At 40.0% G+C, this 14,830-nt stretch overlaps 2 protein-coding genes and 1 long non-coding RNA gene across 4 annotated transcripts; 2 read left to right on the forward strand and 1 right to left on the reverse strand.

Annotated features, from left to right (window-relative positions):
• Positions 1-1,569, forward strand: LOC103724319 (dof zinc finger protein 5-like). The gene is made up of 2 exons (XM_008815542.4): positions 1-1,067; positions 1,292-1,569. Exon 1 carries the CDS (start codon positions 268-270, stop codon positions 763-765), a length of 498 nt encoding a protein of 165 aa, XP_008813764.2. The 5' UTR covers positions 1-267; the 3' UTR covers positions 766-1,067; positions 1,292-1,569.
• Positions 1,098-5,570, reverse strand: LOC103724320. 2 transcript variants are annotated; one of them, XR_003383130.2, is made up of 4 exons: positions 4,997-5,570; positions 4,600-4,688; positions 1,645-2,065; positions 1,098-1,490 (listed from the first exon to the last, which is right to left on the reverse strand). It is a non-coding gene; the product is annotated as an uncharacterized LOC103724320 (long non-coding RNA). The 2 variants fall into 2 exon arrangements; XR_005511461.1 differs by having other exon boundaries at positions 1,645-4,688.
• Positions 5,571-10,242: 4,672 nt separating this feature from the next.
• LOC103724321 (heavy metal-associated isoprenylated plant protein 28-like) lies at positions 10,243-11,461 on the forward strand. The gene is made up of 3 exons (XM_008815544.4): positions 10,243-10,428; positions 10,581-10,656; positions 10,920-11,461. Exons 1-3 carry the CDS (start codon positions 10,258-10,260, stop codon positions 11,285-11,287), a joined length of 615 nt encoding a protein of 204 aa, XP_008813766.2. The 5' UTR covers positions 10,243-10,257; the 3' UTR covers positions 11,288-11,461.
• Positions 11,462-14,830: the final 3,369 nt, after the last annotated feature.

The following is a 14,830-nucleotide window of genomic DNA, read 5'->3' on the forward strand; positions in this document are numbered from 1 at the left end:
AAGATTTTTACTATGCTGTCTAGTATAAAACGGCGGGGTCTCACCCAGAAAAGGTCTCCTTTGTCAAACTAATTACTTGGGCTTTTGCCCAACCATACTGGTGAGAAACATTAAAGAATGAACCGCCTCCTTGTATAGCCCTTTATATAGCCACAGCATAGCTCACCCCTCTCCCCCCCTACTCTCTCTCTCTCTCTCTCTCTCTCTCTTGCTTGCTCTCTCTTACACACACACACACACACACAGAGGTGAGCTGAGCTGATCGGCATGGCCGACGTCGAAATGCGTGGCAGCGGCGAAGAGCCGGGCTTCAAGCTCTTCGGAACGGTGATCATAACGGAAGACAGACGGCCAAAGGAAGAGGAGGGGGATAGGCCAGCGGAACCGGTGGCGGCGGAGAGGGTGGTGGTGGAGGCGGCGGTGAGGGGGACGGCGCTGCCGTGCCCGAGGTGCAAGAGCAAGGAGACCAAGTTTTGCTACTTCAACAACTACAACGTCAACCAACCCCGCCACTTCTGCAAGGCCTGCCACCGCTACTGGACCGCCGGCGGCACCCTCCGCAACGTCCCAGTCGGCGCCGGCCGCCGGAAAAATCGCCCCGCCCCCCGCAGCGGCGGCGCCGCCGCCGCCGCCGCCTCCTGCATCCTCGAGTACCCCTCCTCTTCTCACTTGGATCGCGGGGAGGTCGAGCGGTGGCTGCTGCAGCCGGACCCGCCGGCGGCGAGGCCGAGGACCAACGAGGGGTTCAGACGCGGACTTCGTTGAGTCTTCCGTCAGGGTTGCCGTATTTTTCTTTTTCGGGGTTTTCACTTCGTGTTTACTTTTCTAATATCTTTTTTTTGGTTTGCAAAACGTGTACATCCCGAGTCTAGCGATCGCCCAATGATAGAAGTAGGAATATGCGGCGGTATCTAAGAAGTAGGTGGAACCAGAGATGGCTCATGGTTGGATTCCCTTTTACTGGGAAACGCTACGCTTGAAAAATGTTGGATTCTCACGCACATCAATGAGATTTTTTCTTGTGGTTTCTTGGAAGCTTGTTGATTTCGTGAAGATTAGGCATGGTGGTGAGTATTCTCCTTTGAGCAATCTTCTGAAAAAGACAATGTATAGTGTATTAGGGATTGACAAGTGGATCACCTTCACTTCTCATTCACATCATGGAAGTGAAGTCAAAGAACAGTTCCTATACATCTCTTCACGCCAAAAGCATTGATTTAATGAAAAAAAAAATGTTTTACTTCTACTACAAGGTCCTGTTGCTGGCTAATTTCTTTTTTCTGATGATCAGCCAGGAAATTGTGTAGTCCATCATAACTTGTTCCAAACCAAATGGATAACGATGGCGGGCTGGAAGAGCTTTTGTCTTCAAGCTTCTTTTTGGCTCGATAAGGATCACCATTTGTGCAACAATTGTCAGCATTCGCTTCTTCCCAAAAAAACAATTCAGTATTCGCACTGATACTTCAGTATACCAAATGTTTCACAACCTGTGGTATTTAGGATCCATTAAAAAACAGAAGTTTACCACTCGCAAACATCAAATTTATCAAGCAGAAGATTGCAATTGTGCAGCTTACACTGGGCTTACCTAGAAGCAAATATTAGTAAAGAGAGAGCAATAAATAGAGAACAAGCAAATACCTTTTGCTGTACACTGTAGAGGAGGATGCTCTTTCCTTGCAGCACTTGCCATCTTGTATGCAAATATACAATGGTTAGCTTGTCCAGTCATCCATTTGTCCTTACCCATGGGCTGCACAAATCCCAGCTGATTGTATAACATCAACGTCCTTGTGTTACACATGATAGGGTTCGCAGATTTACGTCACTTGATTTGTCCATACACTTCTCTCGTTGGCCCCAATCTGGTCCAGTTAGAATAGATTCAATGAATATACGGCAATTGTACAGAGAATTGATATCAATTCCACCTTTGTGTCTATATGTCGATGATTCAGAAAATGGTTGGAGAGATATTGGAACCCTTAAAAATTTCTGTGGGATTTTCTCCATGATTCTCTACCTATAAAATCAGTTTATCTATATTCATGGGAATTTGAACCTGCACAAGTTAGAATATGATTTAGATGATACAACATTAAAAATTCAGCATGGATGCATCATAGTACCAAATGAATGCCAATATATGACCATATAACTGGATTATCATCATTTCTGTGCAACAATCATTTTGGACTCGTTCGGTTCGTAGAAAAAGGAGGAAGGTGTGGTCAATGGAAAAACAAAGAAATACCTCTTGTTTGGTTCGAGTTTTCAAAGAAAAGAGATGGAAAATTAGCAATCCTATTAAAATAAGATTTTTATATTTCATAGAAAAAAAAATCCATAGAAGACATAAGAAAGCTACTTTCTCACTAATTGAAAATTGGAGTCCCTTTTTTTCCAAAAGTACCCTTAAACCATCAAAATCCATAAGTAAGGTCTTTCCCTTTATTAAGAATACAATATATATTTCATACAACTTTTCCAAAAAAGTAGATGCTCAACGAAACATAAGCTACTCTAAAATGTGCCACTTTTTCATGATTAACCAAACATACTAAAACCTTTTTTCTAGGCATCATATTATTAAGAATCATTTTTTCAGAAAAAATATTCTAACGAGGAAAATTTTTTTCCACAAACCAAACAAGTCCTTAATTCTCCACATAAGATGCCAATGGCATTGACGTTAATATTCAAACTTGGCACTTCTCAACTGCATTCAAAGCATCCTGAATAGCTTGGACAACAGTGGCAAACTTACATGTGAAAAAAACCGACAAGCATCGGTATCAGCGCCAGGTGCATGAAGCCGTAATCTAGGGCTAATATCCAAGCTCTTAGAGATGAAATTGAAGGACAAGTACCTCATTGGAAAGAATGATATTGAAAAAAGTTCAGAACCATGGAAACTAAATGAGTGCAATATTCATGATGCATAATTCTCAGAGACCTGACCAGTTCATGCATTTTGAATGCATCAACAAAGTCTTTCAAACGTACTGAGTCATTCCATCTATTGTATTTCATGACAAGTGCCAGTGTGCCACTGGAACCAGTAGCCTTGGTTGCCAATTGCTCCCCTGAAGACACGTTCTTCAGTGAATCTTTGAGCTTTACAAACAAAAGCTCTTCATTTCTTCTTTTAATTTATCTACACTAAAGGTAGCATGCTATAAACACAAGAACAAAAATCTTACATCCACTTACAAGAACATGAAATCCAAAAACATACGTGATGGTGACATTTCTGGTGTTCTTAGCAAGAGATATCACTCAATCGCTTGTTTGGCTTGAGGCAAACTAGACATACAAAATGCATGACCTTTCTAGAGTCGACATTTAGAGGCACCTAGCTAATTTGTGGGGACCAAATTATTACGTCCATCACTCATATTCTCAAACAGTCTCCAATAATTCTTCATACAATATGACACAAATTATCCTCCAGCTACATGATTAAGAAATTAATTAAGTTCTTCAGAGTACTGGTTGCATGTGATGAAGACTGCAGCAATATTCATAAGGATGGAGGCTCTCATTGTCATGGAGATCAGAAGTGAGGAGTCTTAAGACTTAAGAAACATGGAGTAAAGTTGCGAGCTAAGATCTAGAAAACCCTGTTTTAGCTGGGAGCAAAGCTCTCAATGGCAATGAACATAAATGTGTGTGTGTGTGTGAGGGAGAGAGAGAGAGAGAGAGAGAGAGAGAGACTTAAAATAGATCCAGAATGAGATGGGCTATAATCTTTCTTATCCTCCACTCAGAAAAACGGTTACTTCGTCTTTAGACATGTAGTTAGCTTGTAACTAATTTCAAAGGAGGCAATACATACTTGACCATCCCTTTAGCCCCAGCTGCCATGGAATTTACACTATTTCCAAGCATATGTATGTACACCAAAGAACCAAGCAGCCCTGCGACTTAGCTTAAGGAAGAACAAAGCATCAAATGCTGTGAAGAAATGATTTTTTAAGGAAAAATCTTGACCTGCACATGATGTTTATATTAGGCTCCCTTAATTACCTTAGATATTTGGAAATATAGAATAAGAGAACTAATGGGAAATGATGGTCATTCTTTTATAAAATTATCCTAGGATATGGTTTACAATTTACGCGCGCTCCTTGGGATACTCAAGTGAAATGCATCCGCACTTATCACAAAACAAGATGCAAGGAAAATACAAGCAACAAAAAAAGCTCCATTTTCTTTGAACAATAATCACAAGCAAGCATTGCTACAAAGAATTATGTCAATATGAGTTCATCAAATTTATAAGGAGGAGAAAGCTTGATAATTGCATGTATTAGAAATAGATAACAAAATTCAGTAACGGTCCACATACAATTCACTGAATTTGCAGGCATAAGAATCGAAATGTGTAAACTGGCAAATGAATAATGAACATAAAATGCAACTAATCAATATTTACTGCAAAAAGAAGTGAATGTGGGAAAGGAAAAAAAAAAGAAAAGAAATAATACAGGAAGGAAACCCCAGTAGATATTCTACAAGTATGTTTGTGCTTTTTGGGGGGGGGGGGGGGGGGCGGAAGAACAATTCACTGTAGCATGGTACTTCCAGGCCAACCTAGGTCCAATTTCAGGAGAGTAGGAAATGCATGAGCCTACTCCAATGCCACCAATGCCCGAAGGAAGGAGTTGCATCTCCTATTTCAACTGCAACAGGGAGAAAGAAAAGGCCATAAATATGAACTGGTGAAACATTGTTATATGGTATGTATGGTGAAATAGGATGTGATCTCCTTACTCTTTCCACAATCCATCTCTTACAAGTAATTCAGGGGAGAAACTTCCAAAAAATTAGAATAAATAAATAAATTCATCAAATTGATTTCTTTTGGTAGAAATCAGATAGATCAATGACAAGCTAAAGATATTTTCTGACTGAAATAACAAGCTAAAGATAAAGATTGCAGATTTGTTCACTGAAAGAGACCACAGGTTCAGCAGGAAAAAGAGGATACCTTGAAATACTGCTCCCTTCCCTTGGGATCCCCTCTCTGTCTTCTTGATTCCCGTAAGACAACATCATACAACGAAAATCCATTCAAGTACCAAGACAACCTTTGACAGACATTGGCACTTAAGGAAACAACATATAAACAAGCATGTGTGCTCAGTGATCATTAGCAGTGAACTTTCCACCGATTCCACGTAGTAATGAACCTATCAAAATCATAGCTCAAAAAGCCCGAGCTTCGCTCCTTCTAGTTTATTTTGGAGGGAAAAACTAAATTAGAAATTAGAGGCAAAGAAAACCCCAGAGAAAGATCGAATTTTGGTGATTGGAGATGAGAGATACTACGGGAGGAGGGTAATTGGGGGTGGCCGGGTCTTCTCGGAGGAGGCGATACATGCGGCTGAGGAAGTCCTTTTTCCAGATGAAGTCGTCGGTGCCGGTGACGGGATCCTCATTGCCGCGGCCGTTCCAGTACTTGCGGAGCTTGGTGGTGGTCGGAAGTCCGCCGTACTCCCCCGGAGCGACGCCGTTGGGCCATTTGAGGGACTTCCACCTGGGGCGCACCAGCTTGACCTGGCGCGCATCCAGCCCACAACTAAAAGTCCACCTAGTTTCGGCCCAGTAAACATCAACAACAATCCGATGAATCTTCACCTCAGCCTAGGGCCAGCTCATCATCGGATCTTCGCCGGAAACTTCACCAACTTCAGACAAACACCGACCCATCCCGACCAAGTTCGGAATACCAAACCTCTGGCAATACGCTCTGATCCTCGAACTCGGAGCGCACCTCCGAGCACACCTCGAAACCCACGAAACCGAGCTACTCCCAGTATCCGCCAAGCCGACCTCATCAAACGCATGACATGACTACTTAACGAGCTCGGTCTTGTTAGCAACCGTATCTGTGTGTGGGCCTATGCCTACCTACGTGGTCGTACTCCACCATACTGCCGTGTCATGTCTTCATAACCGGCCAACAGCAGTCAAACGGCACCCTGCCAATTTCGGCCATATCCTGCTGTGACTGTCAAAACTCTACCGTTCTCAAGAATGGGTTGTACTGCATGTCACCAGCCAACCTGAGCTGCGCGCCATCCGGCTCAGAGCCATCCCCCCTCATGATAGGGACTGACAGTATCTCCATCACCTGGGCTACTCCACCGAGGCTATAAATAGCTCGGTCAGGTAATTTCTAAGAAACCTTTGGGCCGGACCAAATTTGTCCACTCTAACTTAATCGTTGGAGGACCCTCATCGGGAATACTAGTGAGCCTTTGTGCAGGACCACGGCCGTCGCGTAGGAGGTGGATCCCGTCTTCCTCTTTCCAACACCGACGGCTCCCTCGACTCAACCAGCGTGGTCACCTTCGGGCCAGATTTGAACCACAACAATTTTAATAAAGAAAAAGATCTTATCTATAGATATTGATGGTTTAAAAGTAGTTTTGGAAAAAAAAAAAAAACATCCTAATTTTCAACTAGTAAAAAAGTACCTTTCCAATGTGATTTATATTTTTTATAAAGATAATAATTTTATCATAAAAATATTATTTTTTATTTTTTTTCTTTGAAAAATTTAATCAAATTTTTCTTCATTTTTTTTGTTGACCCCACTTCCTTCCCTGATTTTTCAACGAACCAAATAAGTAGAGGGACCTCTATGGGCTTGTTGGGTCCGGCTAACTGGCTTCACATGACGCTCGTACATTTAGCCAGAGTTGTGACATAGTAGGGCCCAATAGCACCATAGGAGGTAGCATCTTCATATACCAGCAGCATAATGTTACCAATTCTAATGTTAACTCCAATCTCCTAAGTATCGGTATCATGGCCGCCAGGATTTAAATATGTATGTTTTAACTTATTTTTAGCTTCTTTCTAGTATATTTACCCAATTACTAGCAAATAGGCATGTACATTACATATTTTTAAAAATAAAAATCAAAGTATTAAAATAAATATATAAAAAATAAAATAAATTAAAAATGTAAAATTATAAAAATATAAGAAAATAAATTAAAGTGTAAAAATAAAAATCAAAAAATACAAAATCATAGTAAAAACCAAGCCACAAAACAAACCCCCAACAATCAAAATGCAAAAATTTAAAATAACAAAGAAAAAAGAAATAATATACATGATTAAAAGTTGGAAAGAAATAAGTTATTTAGAAATAGAAAAAGTTAGAAAAAAATTAGAATAAATTACAAAAACTTCCTTGAGATTAGAGGTAAATTATACTTACATCTAATTGTTTAAAGATTTTATGCTTTTCCTCATAAGGTTTATTTTTATCCAGTACTTTAACCCATAATTTAATACTATATTAGTCAAATCGTTAACTTTAAATAAAATCCAAATACCACAACAGAAAAAATTTAAAAAAAAAATCAAAATAATCTTAAGTGATATAATAGCCACCAAATAATATAAGAAAATATATGCATCCTTCGCTCCACCTAAATGGTAATTTTGACTTTTCCACGTGAGGTTAATAGTTTTATTAACATCGTTAATTTAACAGTATAAGTGCAAGTTGCATGAACTATTAGGTGTATGTATAATAAACATGAATATCATGAGAATTTTTGTATTTTACTCACAAGATTAATAGAAGTATTTATTAAAAATAATAAGTAATTGATGTGATAGCCAAAAATATTAAATTTTTTGTATTTATACGAAACATGATAATTCAAAATGTCAAGTTAATGATATAAAATATTACTTAAAAATGACTTAAATAAGAAAGAAAAATTAAAGAATGATAAAAATAAAAATGAAGAATGAAACTACATAAAAGAAGACAAAAAAAGATCAAATAAAAAATATATAAAATGACTTTTTGTCGACTTTTTATTATTTTGGTTGGGGAAAGTCTAATTTTGTCTAGATTAGTATTTTAATATGAGTCCCATCCGATTGAAGAGGAAAAAGGAAGTGTATAACGGATGGCATTACAGAAATAAATAGAACTATATTTAACTTATTAATCACATCATTATCGCAGATATTTGTGAATGGAGGAACTAAAAGTATGCTGGTCACAAAAATTGACAAGCAAATTCTGAAAAAAAAATGCCTCTATTTTAATAGTATATTTAGACATAAATAATAGAAGTCAGATTGATAGATAACTTGCATCTACATTATTTTTAGCTTGCATCACATACCAAGCTCTTGTGACTCATGAATAATTTAGGAAACAAGTCTGTCTTTTTACAATCAATTATAAAAGATGATGCAAAACATTAGTGTTAGGTGTTAGAAATGATTCAATATCCAAGGTCTATCCAGTAATTACAGATTGATGGGAACACTTCAACCCACACTCTTGAAAGATGGTGACTTTGTCTGAGTTCATCATTCAATGCAATGGATGACCCTCACTCTACTGTAGTTAAGGATAATGCTTTTCAACTAAATCGAATTCAGTTACTTGTTTTATGCGATCACTGAGGGAGATGGAACATGCTACCTCCCACCAAGTAGAGTGGTTAAATGAATGATCAACGCCAAGCCAAAAGTTGGGCCCTTCAAGCAAGGTCTTGATTGCAGCAAGAGTGCATTGAAGCTTGGCTTGAGTTTAAACCATCATTACCTATGCATGTTAAGGCTTGGTTCTTAAGTTACTTAAATCAACTGGTTCAATTGTTTCAAGAAAAAAAAAAAGGTCAAAAAAGCAAAAAGAATGCAGCTTGAGGTAAATGGCTGTTGAACGCATTGATTTACACGAGTTTTCTTTGGGAAAAAAAAAACCCAAATAAGTAGAAGCAATATATAGATAATGAACTCCACTAGGAATGAACGTATTTTTTTCCTTGCTATTTTTATGTTTTCAAAATCCAGCGAAGGTATGATTAGATTCCAAATCTTTCGTACAACATTTATTTTGGTATATCGGCTGTTCACACTAATCTCATATGAGCACAGCCAACTGAATTACTAGAAAGTAGACTACATAGTGGCGAAGGAACAGAAGCATACCCAATCAAACACGTGTATGACTTAGAAGGCACAACACTTCCTCTGTAACTGCCGGAGGTCGCGCAGAAGCGGGTGCTCAGCCTCCCACCCTGCTTCCAGAATGCGCTTAATCATCTCGGTTGAGTCCCTTTGAGGATGATACGCTCCGCTTCAAACACTTATCTTGCATAGAAAAGTCTCTTCCACGTTGCCTTTAGTCCAGTCCTAAAAGTTGACGCTCCGAAGGAACGACACCTACAAGAGTGACTAATCTGGAATCCTGGTCGTGACCACAAATTGGTGCCAATACAACCTTTGAGAGGCGTCGCCAGCTACATAAATTGGTACCATCAGACCGTGTTTGACTTGCCCAAAAATTGATGCAAACATGAACAGGGACTTTCCATTCAAAAAGAAAGAATAATCACCCAGCTCTTGATAGTATTAAAATGGAAAAACAAAAAAGGAAATTTCTCATCTCCGAGCGCCAGGCGCATGGCGTCGTTGACCGAGCCAGAGAAATCGCACTGAGCGCCGCTTCTTAGATGTTCCCGCCACCCACTCCGCGCCCATGTCCGCATGTGCCCACCTGAAGCGACCCACCATCCACCGCCGCAGCAGGATACGGAGGCCCATAAAATATTTCTACGTGGCGCATTCCCATTCGTCAAACGGGAAACATTTTCGTACTCGTCCTCCCACGTGGTATGATGTGACGCGTTGCCCACTCCTTGCCGACCTCCTCTCAGTCTCCCCCAATAGATGCGTGCCACGTACGCTTCTCAGCGTTAAACGCTGTCCACCTGGACCCAGCTTTCCTCGGGCGGAAGGGACGCGGAAGCCGGAGAGAAACGGCGGGCTATTTCCCGTTAGAAATCCGAGACAAGATCCGCTACGCCCGCCTCTGAACAGCGCTCCTTCCGTGCAATCATCCTTTGATGACCCCGTCGCATCCTCGACTTGCAAGATAACTTGAAATGGTCTGTGGGGCCAGTTAGAGCTCCAGCTAAAGAAGGATGGTTCGCCGTCCGGGATGGAACGCCTGAGCTCCCACGGTCCCACCTCCCATCCCTCTCGGCGAACTTTCCTGCAAAGAATGCCGAAGACTTACAACGGGAGGGATATCCACATACGCGGCTTCTTTTTATTGGTCCACTCCATATTTCTTTTTTTTTTTTTGGTGAAAATCCACTCCATACTTTTACTTCGGCAAATGGGAAGATCCCAGCATGGTTCCCGGAAAAGTCGGTGCAAACTATTACTTTTTTAATGCACACGCGGTATCCGCCATCTACCATGGCTTCTAGCCGTTGTCCACCCCGCTCTCCGCTCTCTATATATGGGGCGCACCGCGGCCATGCTACTCCAAAATTGAAGCTAGATTTCTTCGAGAGAGAAACAGAGGAAAGGAGATCGATACGAATAGCTGCGACTGTTGTTGAGGAAGCAGGCAACTACGAAATGACGGTGAGTCATCTCTTCTCCAAGTTCTCAAACTGCTTACTTTCCCCTCTCTGAATGGCCATCGAGATCTTTTTCAGCAGCCTTTCATAAAAAAGAGATCTTTATCAACTGTGGTGTGTTTCGATCTCATTCAACGTTATGTTGTGTGCACACAGATCGTCGAGATGTGCGTGCATATGGATTGCTCTGGTTGCGAGAGCAAGATAAGGAAAGCTCTTCAGAAGCTCGAAGGTATCGTATTACAAGCTTATACATTCAAGAGGAAACGCGTAAAAAAATAAAGGATATCAGTTTACAACCAATCTTTACACCTAGATGTCTCTGTGTTTCCCTGCAAGAAATTTTGCACTAGTCCTCCAAACTCAGCGTCTAAAACCTAAAGCTTTAGGAACTGAAAGGAGTTCTTATGAAGCCATTAATTTTAATGCTGCAAATTTTAGAAAGCTAATTATACCTGAATTATTCATTGATTAGTTTTCTAATTTGTGAAACAGGGGTGGATAATGTGGACGTAGACATGGGGAGGCAGAAGGTTACAGTCACCGGGTGGGTGGATCAGAAGAAGGTGCTCAAGGCTGTGAGGAAAACGGGGAGGCGGGCGGTGCTATGGCCATACCCGTACGGCGCGGAGAACCACACCTTCACCGTACAACAGTACTACAACCAGCACCACCCGGCTTTGGCTACCGCTCCGGTGAGCGCCACCGCCGCCCCTTCCTCCTCCTACAACTACTACAAGCATGGCTACGACGACTCCCGCATGCATGGCTACTACCAGCCTTCCGCGCACTCCGCCGTTGTCAGCGGGAGGGCAGGCGATATCTTCAGCGTTGAGAACCCGAATAATTGTTCTATAATGTGATTGCTTGTCTTTTTTTCTTTTTTTTTTTTCCCTCAATTCTATTTATCTCGTTTCTTCTTTTAAGACAAGAAACGATTCCGATTTCCAAGTGCGAGTTATGCTTTGTTCGGTGTAAGTTGGGTTAATTTCTTTTCTGTAATTTATGATCGACATTAATTAGAGACTATTTGGCACATGAGATCCAAATGCTTGCAGAGCTATAATTGACAATAATGACATTTATAACGTAAAAAATTTATGGGAATTAGCCCAGAGGTATTTTTCGTTTGTGTCAAATCAAACTGACCATAGACGCGTTTGGTATTGCTATTTGCTGCTGCTTTAGGAAGAGAGAGAGAGAGAGGAAAGCTAAAGGCTAGGTTATCCGGTAAGAGGGCCTTTTTAACCTTTTCTTCATATAGAATCATTTTTTAAATGATGTTACCAAATTTTTATTTTTTAGGAGAAGCAATATTTTGATTCGGAAGTTATATAAACACTTCTTTTAGGCAATGCCAAACATACCTCTACCATATCTAGCAAATTAATTTGCTGCAATTGAGGTCAAAATTGATCATTTTCAACATGAAACAATTTGTATATGGATATATACATAAAAGAATAAAACTGCACATTCTTCAATCTTGTTCGGAATTAATTAGTGGACAAGTTAAAGTTAAAAAAATGATAATTATTTTGTTAGATTTAAATATTGTGATTTGAATACCTATTGCTTGATAAGTGGAAAATAATTGTTAAGAGTAGGAATATGACATCTAAAAAGTTTTCAGAATAATTAATTTGATGCTAAATTAATGATTGGAGTTGCAGTAACTAAACCTTGTCCTAGTCATCCAAAGCTGGCATTGTAGAAATTTATTTGCTAACTTGTTTCGGAATATTGAATCATGATTTTATTCACTGTTTGAGCTTTCATTTGTGGGTGGCACTTTTTTTTGGCTAGATATTGATATGGTACTTTAAACTTAACTTTTATACCGGAGTTGTGGTTCATGCTCATCAAAAGGACCTTTAACATTTAGGACTGCTTCCTTTTGGAGTATCATATTTCGCATAAGTTGTTTTAACAAGATATATTAAATGATGCTTTTGAAGGATCTCTCTGATGATGATTTAATCTAGATATCCATCCCCAAATGATTCTGTCGTTGTTATACATTGTGTAGGAAAAAACAACAAAAAGAAATCCTTGGGCAATACATTCAATTTAGTTGGATCATGTTATGCCATGTGGATGCGTTATACACATATATTTTAATTTTAATTCAAGTGCGCCACACAAAAGCCTAATGCATGTATTTTATTAGCTATGCACACTAGAATAGCTAAAGTTGTGCTTGGAAGGAGAACATTCACACTAAGATCTCATAGCAAACTAATTGATGAAAATAAGCTAATACAGAGTCTTATCTGTTGGGGGAAAACCCAAGTCGTCCCGAAACAAAGGCGCCGACCAGAAGGCGCCCGACCAGAAAGCGCCGACCAGAAGGCGCCGACCTGACTACGCTCGAACTAAGGGCGCCCGACTCGGCAACTGCCTCGGCTCGGCACCCAACCAGGCGCTGAATTCCGAAATGCCTTGCCTAAGTATTCGACCCCAGCTTAAGCCCTTAAAGGAGCCTTACTCCAGATACTCAATCTCACCATATCCTGCTACCGTCGTCAAGCCATAAATGCACATGGCCTTTGCAGGCCTCCGGCATACCCGATCATTAATGCGCGTGGCCTCTGCAGGCCTTCGGCGCACTCAACCATTAAATGAATATGGTTCATGATGATCTCTGGTTCATTCAGCCACCGAAACGTATGACTTCTCCCGATCTCCGGTTCACTCAACGATTAAAGCGTATGGCTTCTGTCGTCTACGGACGTCGAGCCTCTTACGGCAAACCCACTTAATCACTGATGATGGCATGACTCGACGACGACTTGAGGGCTCCGACCTGATCTCCAACAGCAACGGTGTTGACTCACACGATCGAACATTAATTCTACTGCATGCCAGACTGTACGACAGGCCGATTGCCCCGTCACATTACAGGTAACCCAGCTCCCTCTATAAAAAGGGAACTCCTCCAACTTCTTACTGCTATCTCCACCCCCATACAGACTCCTGACTGACTTAACCATCGGAGGGCCGGCGCCGGAGAGCCCGGCCATCGGCTTCTTGCAGGTCTCCAGGAGGACGCCGCCCGCTGACGCGCCGCCACCCAGGCAGCGGAGCTCCTCCTCTCCAGCCGACGGCCGCCCCCGGGTCTAATTTCCAGCAACATTATCTATTTTCCTAAATGGAAGAGAGTAAGTGCGATGCTTTTTAAATAAAATGTACATGATAGAAAGTAAAATAGGTAGCAAACCTGAGCTCAAAAACAAATCCCATTTTCTTGTTCTCAACGTCTTCCCCTCTCTCCATCTTATCTCCTTGAATTGTAGCACTTCGACAAATCTTTCTTTTGCAAGTCTCCACTATAAACTACGGGAATTCACAGAAAGAACATTTTAAATTCTCCTTTTCTTATCTTGAAGCTAAAAAAAAAATCCTCTTTTTTATCAAACAAATAATAATAAGAAAATCCTCCAAGCAAACCCTTCATGATTTTTTCATATATTATATCTATAAGTATAAACCCCGTCAAAGCATGAACTTGAGTTAATATTCCATATGACCTTATCTATTTCATGATTTCATCTAAATTTTCCAATGCCAGTGAAGGTGACATCTAGCTTCAAGTCTTTTATGCATGCTAGATCGTGGCTTCTATTGCCTCCAATATGTAATAAAGTTAGATGATACGATTATGTAAACTGAGTATGAATTCATAACATACTATGGTTATTAACACTAAGTTGCTCTTGACTACAACAATAAATCTTCTACATCTATGTATAACTTGATTATGTTGATGTTTTGGATTGACTCGGGCTTCGTACCATTGTTGGATCACCATCTTTTTTCTAGAAAAATCCCCCACTTTTGGAAGCATAAAGTGATAACCAAGTGCTACACCGTTCTCTACTAAAATTTTTCTATAATTACATAGTTTCAAGAAAATTTTTAATGTTGTGATGCAGATGATTTGTACATATATATCATGTTCCACATACTCACTCCATTCTATAAATATGTATACCTTTTTCTATAAAAAATATGAAACATTTCCCATTATATTGATTACTCATTACACATTTAAGAAGCCATGCTTGAGGGGCAATCACCCTACATTTTTTTTTTGTAAGATTACCTTTGCCTTTCGAGTCAATAATGAACTGGTTATTAGCAAATGAAGTGATTATTATGAACTGCTAACTTCTTATGTAAGAGTTAATATATTAGCATCGCTGCAATCTTATTCATGCCAATATAGGGGAATAAAAAATTATTTTATTTACTAAGAAAATCAAGAAAAAAAGAAAATACCTAATTGGTTCTACTATAATATAATTTTGGGCAAGCCAAGTTGGGCATATCCTAAGTAGGTTGGACTGGATTTATATGTCAATGGCCTAATTATATTTAAACTTTTGTCAATATTTGACATTGGT

The sequence above is a fragment of the Phoenix dactylifera genome, chromosome 4 (assembly GCF_009389715.1).
Source record: "Phoenix dactylifera cultivar Barhee BC4 chromosome 4, palm_55x_up_171113_PBpolish2nd_filt_p, whole genome shotgun sequence".
NCBI lineage: Eukaryota > Viridiplantae > Streptophyta > Magnoliopsida > Arecales > Arecaceae > Phoenix > Phoenix dactylifera.